At 42.3% G+C, this 16,924-nt stretch overlaps 1 protein-coding gene across 2 annotated transcripts in view; it reads right to left on the reverse strand.

Moving 5' to 3' along the window:
- Window positions 1–16,924, reverse strand: part of HSF5 (heat shock transcription factor 5) — a 61,482-nt gene that overhangs the window by 19,479 nt on the left and 25,079 nt on the right. For both annotated transcript variants that reach the window (XM_038375811.2, XM_038375809.2), the window contains exon 5: window positions 16,540–16,717. In XM_038375811.2, coding sequence (XP_038231739.1) covers window positions 16,540–16,717 — 178 coding nt within the window. The remainder of the gene's footprint in view (window positions 1–16,539; window positions 16,718–16,924) is intronic.

Here is a 16,924-nt window from a genome sequence, read left to right on the forward strand (position 1 = left end):
CAAATGACAGAAACAAGTTTCAGCATGGTGTATCTGACACTAAATTCAATTCAGGAGATTTAGCATGAGCTGCAAGAGAATCTAAAAGAATGAGGGGAAAGCTAAAGGTTGGAAAACAGCCCCCAAGGAGAAGTGGCGTCATTCCTCTAACCATTTTATGAAGCTCAGAGGGAACTGGAAGGAGACAAGTATTCTGGACTGAACTCAGTAATGCTATGGTTTGAGAAACTTAAATGACATTATCAGCCTCTTTCTTAGAATATGTCAGGCAACGTCATCACAAGTGGCTTGTAAAAATAAATGGAAATACATGACCTACAAAAGATAGAAGTATTTCCCTGGCCTAAATTTAATCAGCGTCAAATGCTGTCTGACCATGAACATGAAAAAAGTTAATTCCAAAGTGTGCAGGCTAATTAAAAACTTGAAAGGAGATGGAACAGACCCTGTAAAGCAATGCAACATTACTGATAAGCTACCAACAGCTGCTGAAAAAGCACTGTCTGACTTTGGAGAACGGGAGAATCTACATGATGATGAAGTGCAGCAGTATACAACATAAAAGGCCAAAATGGAACATGAAAAGGATGTGTTGAACTAGTGGAAGGAACACAGTGTTGTGTACCCCAAATTGATCATGTTAGCTAGAAATATGCTACATATTCCAGCCAGCAGTAGCAGCAGGGAGAGGAACTTCACTGTAGATAGAAAGATGACTGATTGGCAGAGGACTATCCTCAAGCTATCAGCCATTGACTATCTTCTTAAATGACATTTTATAAACTAGTTTTTTCCATTAATTATTTTGCCTTGTTTTCTGTTCGGAGGAATTTAATAACTTTACCTACCCAGTCTAACTTGCCCAAGGCCAAGATTATATTTATCATATATCAGTAAAGACCTTTTGGATTACTTAATTACTGGAAGTAGATGGACACAGTATAACTCCTAGTTTATGGCAAAAATGGTATTTAAAAACCACAGATGTGATATGTTTTTATTGAATATTAACTTTGTTCTTTGAATGTTACATGAATCTCAACATTTTAATAAATACCAAGACTCTTCAGTGACAAGGTAAAATCTTTTACTGGATCAACTTCTCTTGGTGAGAGAGACAAGCTTTTGAGTTACAGGGAGTTCTTCCTCAGTTCTGTGTAGCTCGAAAGCTTGTCTCTCTCACCATCAGAAGTTGGTCCAATAAGAGATATTACCTCACCCACCTTGTCTCTCCAATATCCTGGGACTGACATGACAACAACATTGTATATAAGACTCTTCAGTTTCTTTTTTTTAATCTCAGTAAATATAAAGATGAAGAAACATCTTCCTGAGATGATTAAGAGCAGGATATATTTGATTTTTCTTTTGGCTTTGCTTTTATCTGTACTGTTTTCCCCCCTCCATAAAAGGCTGTTCCTAAAGAATTTTGCTCGTTAGTGCTAAGACATGTCTTAGAGAAGGACTTTCTTTTTGGAATTGGAAACCAAGAGGACAATATCATCATATGGTTGGTAACCCCTTAATGACAGCACAGCTAACAAGGGTGCCATCCTGTAATTATAATCTCATTCTAGCTATAAGTGTGTTGCACTTCTCCATTAGTGTCAACACAGAATATACTTTAGGAATGTCTACAAGAATGTTAGTTTGCTACAAGCGGAGGTGTGAATCTACCTCACACTAGCTGCCATGGAATAACTGTTCACATAGGCACTGCTGATGTGCATTAAGTTAGTTAATATGCTTTGAACTAGATTCATAGATACTAAGGTCAGAAGGGACCATTCTGATCATCTAGTCTGACCTCCTGCACAGTGCAGGCCACAGAATCTCACCCACCCACTCCTACGAAAAACCTCATCTATGTCTGAGCTACTGAAGTCCTTAAATCATGGTTTAAAGACTTCAAGGGGCAGAGAAGCCTCCCTCAAGTCACCCATGCCCCATGCTACAGAGGAAGGCAAAAAACCTCCAGGGCCTCTCCAATCTGCCCTGGAGGAAAATTCCTTCCCGACCCCAAATATGGCAATCAGCTAAACCCTGAGCATATGGGCAAGATTCACCAGCCAGATACTACAGAAAATTCTTTCCTGGGTAACTCAGATCCCATCCATCTAATATCCCATCTCAGGGGATTTGGCCTATTTACCCTGAATATTTAAAGATCAATTACTTACCAAAATCCCATTATCCCATCATACCATCTCCTCCATAAACTTATCAAGTAGAATCTTAAAACCAGATAGATCTTTTGCCCCCACTGCTTCCCTTGGAAGGCTATTCCAAAACTTCACTCCTCTGATGGTTAAAAACCTTCGTCTGATTTCAAGTCTAAACTTCCTGGTGGCCAGTTTATACCCATTTGTTCTTGTGTCCACATTGGTGCGGAGCTGAAATAATTACTCTCCCTCTCCTGTATTTATCCCTCTGATATATTTATAGAGAGCAATCATATCTCCCCTCAACCTTCTTTTAGTTAGGCTAAACAAGCAAAGCTCCTTAAGTCTCCTTTCATAAGACAAGTTTTCCATTCCTCGGATCATCCTAGTAGCCCTTCTCTGTACCTGCTCCAGCTTGAATTCATCCTTTTTAAACATGGGAGACCAGAACTGCACACAGTATTCTAGGTGAGGTCTCACCAGTGCCTTGTATAACGGTACTAAAACCTCCTTATCCCTACTGGAAATGCCTCTCCTGATGCAGCCCAAAACCGCATTAGCTTTTTTCACAGCCATATCACATTGACAGCTCATAGTCATCCTATGATCAACCAATACTCCAAGGTCCTTCTCCTCTTCCGTTACTTCTAATTGATGCGTCCCCAACTTATAACTAAAATTCTTGTTATTAATCCCTAAATGCATAACCGTACACTTCTCACTATTAAATTTCATCCTATTACTATTACTCCAGTTTACAAGGTCATCCAGATCCTCCTGTATAATATCCCAATCCTTCTCCGAATTGGCAATACCTCCCAGCTTTGTATCATCTGCAAAATTTATTAGCACACTCCCACTTTTTGTGCCAAGGTCAGTAATAAAAAGATTAAACAAGATTGGTCCCAAAACCGATCCCTGAGGAACTGCACTGGTAACCTCCCTCCAACCTGACAGTTCGCCTTTCAGTAGGACCCGTTGCAGTCTCCCCTTTAATCAATTCCTTATCCACCTTTCGATGTTTATATTGATCCCGATCTTCTCCAATTTAACTAATAATTCCCCATGTGGCACGGTATCAAATGCCTTACTGAAATCTAGGTAAATTAGATCCACTGCATTTCCTTTATCTAAAAAAACTGTTACCTTTTCAAAAAAGGAGATTAGGTTGGTTTGGCACGATCTACCTTTTGTAAAAACCATGTTGTATTTTGTCCCATTTACCATTGACTTCAATGTCCTTAACTAATTTCTCTTTCAAAATTTTTTCCAGGATCTTGCATACTACAGATGTCAAACTAACTGGCCTGTAGTTACCCGGATCACTTTTTTTTCCTTTCTTAAAAATAGGAACTATATTAGCAATTCTCCAATCATTCGGTACTACTCCTGAGTTTACAGATTCATTAAAAATTCTTGCTAATGGGCTTGCAATTTCAGATGCCAATTCCTTTAATATTCTTGGATGAAGATTATCTGGGCCCCCCGATTTAGTCCCATTAAGCTGTTTCAGTTTCGCTTCTACCTCAGATATGGTAATATCTACCTCTATATCCTCCTTCCCATTTGTCATGCTACCATTATCCCTAAGATCCTCTTTAGCCTTATTAAAGACTGAGGCAAAGTATTTGTTTAGATATTGGGCTATGCCTAGATTATCTTTAACCTCCACTCCATCCTCAGTGTTAAGCGGTCCCACTTCTTCTTTCTTAGTTTTCATCTTATTTATATGGCTATAGAACCTTTTACTATTGGTTTTAATTCCCTTTGCAAGGTCCAACTCTACTCGACTTTTAGCCTGTCTCACTTTATCCCTACATGTTCTGACCTCAATTAGGTAGCTTTCCTTGCTGATCCCTCCCATCTTCCACTCCCTGGATGCTTTCTGCTTCTTCTTAATCATCTCTCTAAGATGCTTGCTCATCCAGCTTGGTCTACAACTCCTTCCTATGAATTTTTTCCCCTTTCTTGGGATACAGGCTTCCGATAGCTTCTGCAGCTTTGATTTAAAGTAATCCCAGGCCTCCTCTATCTTTAGAGCCATAAATTCTTCAGTCCAATCCACTTCCCTAACTCATTTCCTTAATTTTTGAAAGTCAGCCCTTTTGAAATCAAAAACCTTAGTTGCAGATTTATTTTTGTTAATCCTTCCATTTAGTTTGAACTGAATTAGCTCATGGTCACTTGAGCCAAGATTGTCCCCTACAACCATTTCTTCTATGAGGTCCTCGCTACTCACCAAAATTAAATCTAAAATGGCATCCCCTCTAGTCGGTTCAGCAACTACTTGATGAAGGAATCCATCAGCTATCGCATCTAGGAAAATCTGAGCCCTATTATTATTACTAGCACTGGTCCTCCAGTCTATATCTGGGAAGTTAAAGTCTCCCATGATCACGCAGTTTCCATTAGTATTTACTTTATTAAAGACATTAAAAAGGGCTCTAGCCATATCCAAATTAGATCCCGGAGGTCTATAGCACACCCCAACCACTATCGTAGGAGAGGCTTTACTAGTTTTCTTCCCCAATGTAATTTTTGCCCATACGGACTCTGTCTTATCCATTGCATCGCTTCTTATTTCTTTACATTCTACCTCATCATTGATATACAATGCTACTCCACCACCTTTACCTTTGTTTCTGTCTTTCCTAAACAGCAACTAGTCTTCTTTGATATGAAATGGACCTATATCAAATAGCGTAAAACTGTAAACGTGACTTCTGCAGGGCGCACACAGCCAGTCAGTCTGTGGCAGGCTAGTGCAGGGTAGTTCCACACCACAGCTTGCTGCAAACTAACTGTGTAGATATGCCTTTAGTTTGAAGCATGTATTTTGGGATTATTATATTTGAGAAGGTTTTCGGATTGGGTGTTAACTCCAGGCACTTGGTCTCAGGTTGAGTTTGGGATTAGCTGTGGTCTAGTCACATTCAGGTCAGGCTGTTAGATTAGGTTCGAGCAGATGTCCACCCTGATGAGCATGGGTATCAAAAGAAAAGCTTACATAAGACCTACCTAAACTTAAGGGATAAGGAAGAAGTATGTGAGGGAACCCAGTCTCCTGCCTCCTCTGAAACAGAATTTCTTAAACTTCAAAGAAGTTTGTAGCATGTTGCAAATGGATCTGTCATCAGATATCCCCAACTGAAGAAGATGCTGTGGAGGACCAAGGACTTAGAATAACAGAATATTAGGGTTGGAAGAGACCTCAGGAGGTCATCTAGTCCAATTCCTTGCTCTAAGTGGGACCACACCAACTACATCATCCTAGCCAAAGCTTTGTCAAGCCGGGTCTTAAAAACTCTAAGAATGGAGATTCCACCACCTCCCTAGGTAACCCATTCCAGTACTTCACCACCCTCCTAGTGAAGAGACTTATCATAGAATCATAGAATATCAGGGTTGGAAGGGACCTCAGGAGATCATCTAGTCCAACCCCCTGCTCAAAGCAGGACCAATCCCCAATTTTTGCCCGAGATCCCTAAATGGCCCCCTCAAGGATTGAACTCACAACCCTTGATTTAGCAGGCCAATGCTCAAACCAGTGAGCTAGGGCATGTAGGAACAGCTACAATTTAGGTATTTAATTAAGTATTTCCATTCTAAAATGCCATTTTGAGTGGCTTTAAACTGTCAAAAATCTCACTTTTGGAGCTGAAATTTTCCAGGTTTACTTTTTGCCTGAGAGAGCATATCTGAAAATGTTGAGCAAGAACAGTTCAGCCATTTAAAAATATACACAGAGTGAAAAGAATAGTTTTGTCATTTGTCACGAATCCACACAATTTGTGTTATGTCATAGCTTTTAAACAGTCTCTCGGAAGAACCACATCATACAGGCAGACCCAAAATAAGTCCCACTCTTCCTTCAGGGTAGGCCCTGCAGACTTACTGCCTGCTAGTCTGAGGCCAGGTCTACACTATAAAGCTTACATTGGTATAAATACGTTGTGCAAAAGTGTGAAAAATCCAGACTCCTGAGCGACAGTTATACCGACTGTGAGGGAGCAGAGAAACTGCCACCTGGCATAGCAGGGGTTAAAGAAAACCTTTGGGTTCAGCTAGCCTTGCTCCAATAACCTGCAGGCAATGCCAAGCCTGGGTGGGAGGCAAAAGAAGGGAGCCTGGCTCCGTTGGGGGCTGACTTGTGAGGAGGCAGGAGCTGTCTGTTTGCCTGACCAAAGAGATCGATGAAGCAATCTGCCAGCCAGCACAACCACTGGAGGCAAGTAAGCCTTCCCCTGCCAAGGGGAGCCTGCAGATAAGCCCCAAATGCAGGGCCACTGGACTAGCAGGGCCATGTCCCAAACTAAAGAGACTTTAGTAGAAAGTAGACCAGGGAAACTGATCTTGACCAGCCCCTCCCCGCTGGGAGGGAGACCCATCTCCCCTGTTTAGGGGCTGAACTACACAAGGCCCTGGGCTGAGACCCAGTGGAGAGGGAGAGTCCAGATCCTCCCACCACCCCATCTGACTAATGATCTAGTCAGTAGGCCAACTGACCACCAAAGGCCCTATCACACCAACCTAACCCCCCGCATAGACAGCACTATGTTGACGGGAGGGCTTCGCCCATTAACATAGCTACCATCTCTCATGGAAGAGAAATGCTACAGCAACGCAGATGCACTGGTGCAGATATGCCACTTCAGTGTTTAAATGTAGACCTGCCCTGAGCCTGTGGGCTCCAGCACTCCTGTTTCACATCATGAACTCTGCCCAGTGAGTCCAATTGAACTGGACTCTTGGTAAAGACTTGGCCACTCTTCAGGGACTAACAACAGAAAAAAAACCCTTGGTGAAGTTTGAAGAACTGAGACTTCCTCCTCTCAGAGCCCCTGCTGGGATTATAGGGTGGTGATCTCTGGTAAGGTTATTAGCATGCATGTTGGTTCTTTTATTGCTTTTAAATGTTTTTTCTGTAATGCTTTCACTTTAAAAATAAATGTGCTTGTTTAGAAACAGCTGTGTGGTAACTTATAACTGCCGGCTATCATGCTGTTCATAGTCTTCGAAGAGAAAGCAAAGTACAGATGGTTTCCTGTTAAGGCAGTTTGGTTTTCTGGGGAAATCACAGTGTAGGCAAGGAAGTGTGTATCTAGAAAAGCCCCAGTCAGGAGGGAGAGTGATGCGGGTCTCTACCCATAAGAGGTAACTGCTGAGAAGGCAGCAGCCTAGAGCAGGTGCCTGTGGTATACTATAAGGGGAATATACTGGCGCAGTTGCAGGGAATAAGGATAACCCGGGGAATTACAGACCAGTCAGTTTAATTTCAGTACCCGGAAAGATAATGGAGCAAATAATTAAGCTATCAATTTGCAGACACGTAGGGTTTGTCTACATTGGCACTTTACAGTTCTGCAACTTTCTCGCTTACGGGTGTGAAAAAACACCCCCCCCAGCGCTGCAAGTTTCAGCACTGTAAAGTGCCAGTGTAGACAGTGCACCAGCGCTGGGAGCTGCGATCCCAGGGCTGGGAGCTATTCCCCTCATGGACATGTTTTTTTTATAACGCTGGTAGAGAGCTCTCCCAGCGCTATGCCATGACTACACAAGCCATGTTAAAGTGCTGCCACAGCAGCGCTTTAATGTTGCTACTGAAGACATGCCCTTAGAAGATAATAAGGTGATAAGTAACAGCATGGATTTGTCAAGAACAAATCATGTAAAATCAGCCTAATAGCTTTCTTTGACACAGTAACAAGCTTTGTGGAGGGGGAGGGAAGCGGTAGATATTGTATATTTTGACTTTAGTAAGGCTTTTGCTACTGTCAAGCACGATCAAACTAGAGAAATACAATCTAGATAGAGCTAATATAAGATTGGTGCATAACTGGTTGGAAAACCGTACCCAGAGAGTAGTTATCAATGGTTCACAGTCAAGCTGGAAGGGCATATTGAGTGGGGTCCTGCAGGCATCAGTTTTGGGCCAGGTTCTGTTCAATATCTTCATCAAAGATTTACATAATGGCACAGAGAGTGCACTTACAAAGTTTGCCCAGGATATCAAACTCAGAGGGGTTGCAAGTGCCTTGGAGCATAGGATGAAAATTCAAAATGATCTGGACAAACTGGAGAAATAGGGTCTGAAGTAAATAGGATGAAATTCAATAAGGATACTTGCAAAGTACTCCACTTAGGAAGGAACAATCAGTTGCACACATACAAAATAGGAAATAACAGTCTAGGAAGGAGTACCGCAGAAAGAGATCTGGGGTTCATAGTGGATCACAAGCTAAATACGAGTCAACAGGGTAACACTGGGCACCAGGTCTGGGCACCACATTTCAGGAAAGAGTGGGCAAGGAGAAAATCCTGAGAAAAGCAACAAAAATAATTAAAGGTCTAGAAAACATGACCTGTGAGAGAAGATTAAACAAACCAAATTTTTTCAGTCTGGAGAAGAGAAGACTGAGGGCGGACATGATAACAATTTTCAAGTACATAAAAGGTTGTTACAAGAAGGAGGGAGAAAAATTGTTCTCTTTAATCTCTGAAGATAGGACAAGAAGCAATGGGCTTAAATTGCCGTGAGGACAGTTTAGCTTGGAATTAGGAAAAATTTCCTAACTGTCTGGGTACTTAAACACTGGAATAAATTACTAAGGGATGATGTGTTTCAGAGTAGCAGCCGTGTTAGTCTGTATTCGCAAAAAGAAAAGGAGTACTTGTGGCACCTTAGAGACTAACAAATTTATTAGAGCATAAGCTTTCGTGAGCTACAGCTCACTTCATCGGATGCATCCGATGAAGTGAGCTGTAGCTCACGAAAGCTTATGCTCTAATAAATTTGTTAGTCTCTAAGGTGCCACAAGTACTCCTTTTCTTTTTAAGGGATGATGTGGAATCTTTGTCAGTGGAGATTTTTAAACGCAGATTAGACATACACCTGGCAGGGATGGTCTAGGTCAGGGGTTCCCAAACTTAGTTCGCAGCTTGTTCAGAGTAAGCCCCTGGAGGGCTGTGAGAAGCTTTGTTTATCTGAGTGTCTGCAGCTACAGCCGCTCGCAGCTTCCAGTGGCTGCGGTTCGCCATTCCTGGCCAATCGGAGCTGCGGGAAGCGGTGGCCAGGGCTTTACCCTGAACAAGCCACGAACCAAGTTTGGGAACCCCTGGTCTAGATAATACATAGTCCTGCCTTGAATGCTGGGGACTGGACTAGATCTCTCAAGGTCCATTCCAGTCCTACAATTCTATGGTTCTATGACCTGTGACAGAAACCAAGAAAATTCCCCCATTTTTGTTATAAAGGCTGTTTAAAAAATAACCAGATCTAGTGAATTTAAGGTTGAAAGAACATAGGGCCAGATTTTCAAAGATGTGTCTAAAAAATACAGATAGGAGGTGCCCAGTGGGATTTTCCAAGGTGCCTATCTCCCACTGAAATATCTCTAAAAATCTGGTCCACAGATTGTAGACTGTCTTCCAAAAATTTTAGAATTAAGAAAACAAACATCTGAAACCTAGGAAATTCAAAGTTAATGTTGCACTTTCTCAACAAGCTACACTCAGATAACAACCGCTCTCTTAATTCAGTCCCAATATAAAAAAAGTACTCTTCTTAGGCTTTGGAGCCCCAGAGTGCTCCAGATGCTTGCGTTTCTTACTCAGAAAGTGCACAGAAGGAGATTTCTGTTTCTTCCATAGTCAGAACAATAAGATACAAGGCACTACTGATAGAGTAGTGCATGAACTCCCCTGCACTGACCTAGCTCTAGTTGAAGTGCGGTGCTAGTTGAAGTGCAGTGTCCATTTGGTCAATGATTCTTGACCCTCAGGGGTCTGTCAGTATAATCAAGGGGGTCTGTGAACTGATTGGTCCCTCCCAAAGACAATGCATAGGGGGCACGCAGGGTCACATGGCCCACCTGCTGATTTCTGCCTTCCAAGGGGACCCATCCAGAGGAGCTACTGCAGACTCTGCCCCACAGGGCAGTGGGTGGACAAAGCCTCAGGCCACCTCTCACCGCAATGCCCAGCAGAGAGGAGGCAGTGGCTCCCCCTGGCAGCCACGCTCATCATGTGTCCGTGCAGGGAAGGAGGAAGCAGCAAGGAGGCTGATTGTGGGCTGAGCCCCCTCTCTCCCTGATACATGGGGTTGCTTCTCCTTCCCTGCTGCTGGAGTCCCAGCACTTCTAGATACCTGCTTTGCAGACTGCCCGCTGAGGTGAGTCGGGATGGAGGTGGCACTCCCTCCCTAAGTCTGACCACACAGGGCTCACCCAGCCCCCCCCCCGAATGTTCCTCTGCAGTCGCCTCAGGTCCCTCCTCCAGCACCCATCCAGGTACCCGTCCCAGTACACACACACACACACACACACATGACCCCTCCAGCACCCGCCCAAATATCACCTAGCAAAGCTATAATTTATCATGATTATCAGGTAAGATGTCAATATTTTAATTAGCTATTTTTTTGTTGAACTGGTCAAATAATAATTTATCTACAGTAATATGTGCGATAACTATTAAAGTAACATGAAAAATTATGAGTAACAAAATAATGAGTAAGTTGGGGATGTGCAGATTTGCCTATTTAAAATTAAGTTAAAAAAAAAAAAAAAAAGGTTGAGAATCACTGCATTAGGTAATCCCTGAGACACATGCCCCTTTTCTTAATACCTCTGGAAATAGAACACACCTCTAAGTGACACGCTCCTAACCAACGAGAATGAGGGTCACTAATGGGCATCAACACCCAACACTCTAAGCAATATTTAAATCCAGGAGACTTTGACATAAGCACTCCCAGGACCAAGCAGAGCCCAAACAAAAAAAAAAAATTGAGTGTCCTTATGATTTAAAAGTTAAAGAGCATCTATAGATGGACTAGATGACCTCCTGAGGTCCCTTCCAACCCTGATATTCTATGATTCTATGATTCTAATAATTCTATATTAGGACTGTCAATTAATCGCAGTTAACACACGCGATTAACTCAAAAAAATTAATCATAATTAATCGCAGTTTTAATCGCATTGTTAAACAATAGACTACTAATTGAAATTTTTTTTTATTTTTTCTACATTTTCAAATATATTGATTTCAATTACAAACACAGAATACAAAGCGTACACTGCCCCCTTTATATTATTTTTATTACAAATATTTGTATTGTAAAAATGATAAACAGACTCATAGAATATCAGGGTTGGAAGGGACCTCAGGAGGTCATCTAGTCCAACCCCTGCTCAAAGCAGGACCAATCCCCAATTTTTGCCCCAGATCCTTAAATGGCCCCCTCAAGGATTAAACTCACAACTCTAGGTTTAGCAGGCCAATGCTCAAACCACTGAGCTATCCTTCCCCGAAAAGAAATAATATTTTTCAATTCACCTCATACAAGTACTGTAGTGCAATTTCTTTATCGTGAAAGTGAAACTTACAAATCTAGATTTTTGTTGTTACATAACTGCACTCAAAAACAAAACAATGCAAAACTTTAGAGCCTAAAAGTCCACTCAGTTCTACTTCTCATTCAACCAATCACTAAGACAGACAGGTTTGTTTACATTTACGGGAGATAATACTGCCCTCTTCTTATTTACGTCACCAGAAGTGAGAACAGGTGTTTGCATGGGACTTTTGTAACCGGCATTGCGAGGTATTTACGTGCCAAATATGATAAACATTCGTGTGCCCCTTCATGCTTCGGCCATCATTCCAAAGGACATGCTTCCACGCTGATGATGCTCATTAAAAAATGTGTTAATTAAATTTGTGACTGAACTCCTTGGGGGAGAACTTTATGTCTCTGGCTCTATTTTACCTGCATTCTGCCATATATTTCATGTTATAGTAGTCTCGGATGATGACTTAGCACATGTTCATTTTAAGAACACTTTTGCTGCAGATTTTACAAAATGCAAAGAAAGTACCAATGTGAGATTTCTAACGATAGCTACAGCACTCGACCCAAGGTTTAAGAATCTGAAGTGCCGTCCAAAATCTGAGAGGGATGAGGAGTGGAGCATGCTTTCAGAAATCTTAAAAGAGCAACACTCCGATGCGGAAACTACAGAACCCAAACCACGAAAAAAGAAAATCAACCTTCTGCTGGTGGCAACTGACCCAGATGATGAAAATGAACACGAATCGGTCCGCACCCCTTTGGATTGTTATTGAGCAGAACCCACCATCAGCATGGACACATGTCGCCTGGAATGGTGGTTGAAGCATGAAGGGACATATGTATCTTTAGTGCATCTGGCATGTAAATATCTTGCAAAGCCAGCTACAACAGTACCATGAGACTACCTGTTCTCACTTTCAGGTGACATTGTGAACAAGAAGCAGGCAGCATTATCTCCTGCAAATGTAAACAAACTTGTTTGTCTGAGCGATTGGCAGAACAAGAAATAGGAATGAGTGGACTTGTAGGTGCTAAAGATGTATACTGTTTTATTTTTGAATGCAGTTATATTTCTTTATATAATTCTACACTTGTAAGTTCAACTTTCATGATAAAGAGATTGCACTATAGTACTTGTCTTAGGTGAATTGAAAAATACTATTTCTTTTGTTTTTTACAGTGAAAATATTTGTAATAAAAAATAAAGTGAGCACTGTACACTTTGTATTCTGTGTTGTAATTGAAATCAATATAATTGAAAACATAGAAAACACCCAAAATATTTAAATAAATGGTATTCTGTTATTGTTTAACAGTGTGATTAAATCGCTTAACAGCCCACTCTATAGACTAGCAAAATTCTAAAAGCGTAGATTATATGCAAAGACATAGTGAATGCTCCACTCTGACTACCAGCCATACACTGTAAAAAGAAACTGAGGGAGGGGCAGAGCAGCTACACTCTTTATATCACAGCTCAAGCAGGAGGAAAAGCAGGGCTGGTACCACTAGGGAAAACTCTCCAGCACTAATGCACTGGTCGCGCAAATACCTGGAGTGGAGAGGACATATGCAAGCACTTGAACTCCAAATTTTTGGGGTTTACATTAAACAAAAAAACAAACAACAACAACAAAACAAAAAAACCCAAACCAACTCTGAATATCCTTGAAAGGCATTACAATTACTGATAATTTCACTTTTAAAAAGTGTGTGTGGTAATTAGCATGAAATTAAGATTGAGCTAATTATTCCACCTCAACAAGAAATTTTCTAAAAAAGTCACTTGAAAGTACACATTGAAACTATTTAGGGCTTGTTTATAGATAAAAATTGTTCTGAATTAACCGAATCAGCGTAGTTTGACTATACCATATTGTTAAAGCCGTATAGCCCACCTAGTATGAAGAAGTTATACCAGTATAAAGTGCTTCTGGTATCTCAAGTGCTTATACACAAATGCAAGAAGCCTCGGAAACAAGCAGGGAGAACTGGAAGTCCTGGCACAGTCAAGGAATTATGATGTGATTGGAATGACAGAGACTTCGTGGGATAACTCACATGACTGGAGTACTGTCATGGATGGATATAAACTGTTCAGGAAGGACAGGCAGGGCAGAAAAGGTGGAAGAAAACAGTGTGACTGCTCAGAGCTCAAGTATGAAACTGCAGAAAACCCTGAGTGTCTCTGGATTAAGTTTACAAGTGTGAGCAACAAGGGTGATCTTATGGAGGGAGTCTGCTATAGACCACCAGACCAGGGGGATGAGGTGGAGGAGGCTTTCTTCAGGCAACTAACAGAAGTTACTAGATCACAGGCTCTGGTTCTCATGGGGGACATCAATCACCCCAATATCTGCTGGAAGAGCAATACAGCGGAGCAATACAGCGGTGCACAGACAATCCAGGATGGTGGATGGTGTAGGGCACAATTTCCTGGTGCAAGTGCTGGAGGAACCAACCAGGGGCAGAGCTCTTCTTGACCTGCTGCTCACAAACAGGGAAGAATTAGTAGGGAAAGCAAAAGTGGATGGGAACCTGGGAGGCAGTGACCATGAGATGGTTGAATTCAGGATCCTGACACAAGGAAGAAAGGAGAGCAGCAGAATACAGACTCTGGACTTCAGAAAAGCAGAGACTTTGACAACCTCAGGGAACTGATGGGCAGGATCCCCTGAGAGAATAACATGACGGGGAAAGGAGTCCAGGGAGCTGGCTGTATTTTAAAGAAGCCTTAGAGGTTACAGGGACAAACCATCCCGCTGTGTAGAAAGAATAATAAATATGGCAGGCGACCAGCTTGGCTTCACAGTGAAATCCTTGCTGATCTTAAACACAAAAAGGAAGCTTACAAGAAGTGGAAGATTGGACAAATGACCAGGGAAGAATATAAAAATATTGCTCAGGCATGCAGGAGTGAAATCAGGAAGGCCAAATCACACCTGGAGTTGCAGCTAGCAAAAGATCTTCAGAGTTAGAAGAAGGCTTACTTCAGGTATGATAGCAACAAGAAGAAAGTCAAGGAAAGTGTGGGCCCCTTCCTGAATGAGGGAGGCAACCTAGTGTGGAAAAAGTTTTTTTTGCCTCTGTCTTCATGAACAAGGTCAGCTCCCAGACTACTGCACTGGGCAGCACAGCATGGGGAGGAGGTGACCAGCCCTCTGTGAAGAAAGAAGTGGTTCAGGACTATTTAGAAAAGCTGGACGAGCACAAGTCTATGGGGCCGGATGCGCTGCATCCGAGAGTGCTAAAGGAGTTGGCGGATGTGATTGCAGAGCCATTGGCCATTATCTTTAAAAACTCATGGCGATCGGGCAAGGTCCCAGATGACTGGAAAAAGGCTAATGTAGTACCCATCTTTTAAAAAGGGAAGAAGGAGGATCCTGGGAACTACAGGCCAGTCAGCCTCACCTCATTCCCCGGAAAAATCATGTAGCTGGTCCTCAAGGAATCAATTCTGAAGCACGTCGAGGAGAGGAAAGTGATCAGGAACAGTCAGCATGGATTCACCAAGGGAAAGTCATGCCTGACTAATCTAATTGCCTTCTATGATGAGATAACTGGCTCTGTGGATGAGGGGAAAGCAGTGGATGTGTTGTTCCTTGACTTTAGCAAAGCTTTTGACATGGTCTCCCACAGTATTCTTGCCAGCAAGTTAAAGAAGTATGGGCTGGATGAATGGACTATAAGGTGGAGAGAAAGCTGGCTAGATTGTCAGGCTCAACGGATAGTGATCAATGGCTCCATGTCTGGTTGGCAGCCAGTATCAAGTGGAGTGCCCCAAGGGTCGGTCCTCGGGCTGGTTTTGTTCAATATCTTCATTAATGATCTGGAGGATGGTATGGATTGCACCCTCAGCAAGTTTGCAGATGATACTAAACTGGGAGGAGAGGTAGATACGCTGGAGGGTAGGGATAGGATACAGAGGGCCCTAGACAAATTAGAGGATTGGGCCAAAAGAAATCTGATGAGGTTCAACAAGAACAAGTGCAGAGACCTGCACTTAGGACGGAAGAATCCCATGCACTGCTGCAGACTAGGGACCGAATGGCTAGGCAGCAGTTCTGCAGAAAAGGACCTAGGGGTTACAGTGGACAAGAAGCTGGATATGAGTTAACAGCGTACCATTGTTGCCAAGAAGGCTAATGGCATTTTGGGATGTATAAGTAAGGACATTGCCAGCAGATGGAGGGACATGATCTTTCCCCTCTATTCGACATTGGTGAGGCCTCATCTGCAGTACTGTGTCCTGTTTTGGGCCCCACACTACAAGGAGGATGTGGAAAAATTGGAAAGCGTCCAGCGGAGGGCAACAAAAGTGATTAAGGGGTTGGAGCACATGACTTATGAGGAGAGACTGAGGGAACTGGGATTGTTTAGTCTGCGGAAGAGAAGAATGAGGGGGGATTTGATAGTTGCTTTCAACTACCTGAAAGGGAGTTCCAAAGAGGATGGATCTAGACTGTTCTCAGTGGTAGCAGATGACAGAATGAGGAATAATGGTCTCAAGTTGCAGTGGGGGAGGTTTAGGTTGGATATTAGGAAAAACTTTTTTACTAGGAGGGTAGTGAAACACTGGAATGGGTTACCTACGGAGGTGGTAGAATCTCCTTCCTTAGAAGTTTTTAAGGTCAGGCTTGACAAAGCCCTGGCTGGGATGATTTAGTTGGGGATTGCTCCAGCTTTGAGCAGGGGGTTGGACTAGACGACCTCCTGAAGTCCCTTCCAATCCCGATATTCTATAATTCTATGGTACAATTTATTCCTATATGGAAAGGAAAAGAAGCTATTCTGGTAGAAGGTACCTTTATACTGGTACAACTGGGGCAACATCAGTGGTTGTACGGGTATAATTATTTCAGTTAAAAAAACAGTACACAATTAACCAAAATAGGTATACTTGTATAACTTTCAAGTGTAGACCAAGCCTTAGACTGTTCATCATTCTCTCTGTCTTGACTACATGGCTCCTTAGTCACCAGTCACAGTAAACACTGGTAAAGCTATGGGCCCAGTTCTTACCAGGAGACTTGCCCTTCTGTGAACTGCTTCTTCTCTCTCTGCACCTGGTTTGTATGGATGAAGCTGTGTCTTTGACAGATTTTCTCACAGGTCCCACATCTGAAATAAAGAATCCTACCTGCTCCGAAGACACAACTGTCTCTGATGGATTGGTTTGACACTTAATACTGGGATCCACCTTTAAAAAAAATCAAAACCCACTCAATACTTTCTGTAATCACTTTAGGGGATTTAATGCAGATAAATATCTCTTTCTCTCATGGAATGTCCACTTCAAGGGACATTCTACAAACAGAAAACACTACTTGGAGCTTAGATGCCATTAAAGAAAACTGGTCTGATTTTCATAAGGTATAAACTGTAAAATAAATGTAAAAATAAAAGC

This window comes from Dermochelys coriacea, chromosome 17, assembly GCF_009764565.3.
Source record: "Dermochelys coriacea isolate rDerCor1 chromosome 17, rDerCor1.pri.v4, whole genome shotgun sequence".
Lineage (NCBI taxonomy): Eukaryota > Metazoa > Chordata > Testudines > Dermochelyidae > Dermochelys > Dermochelys coriacea.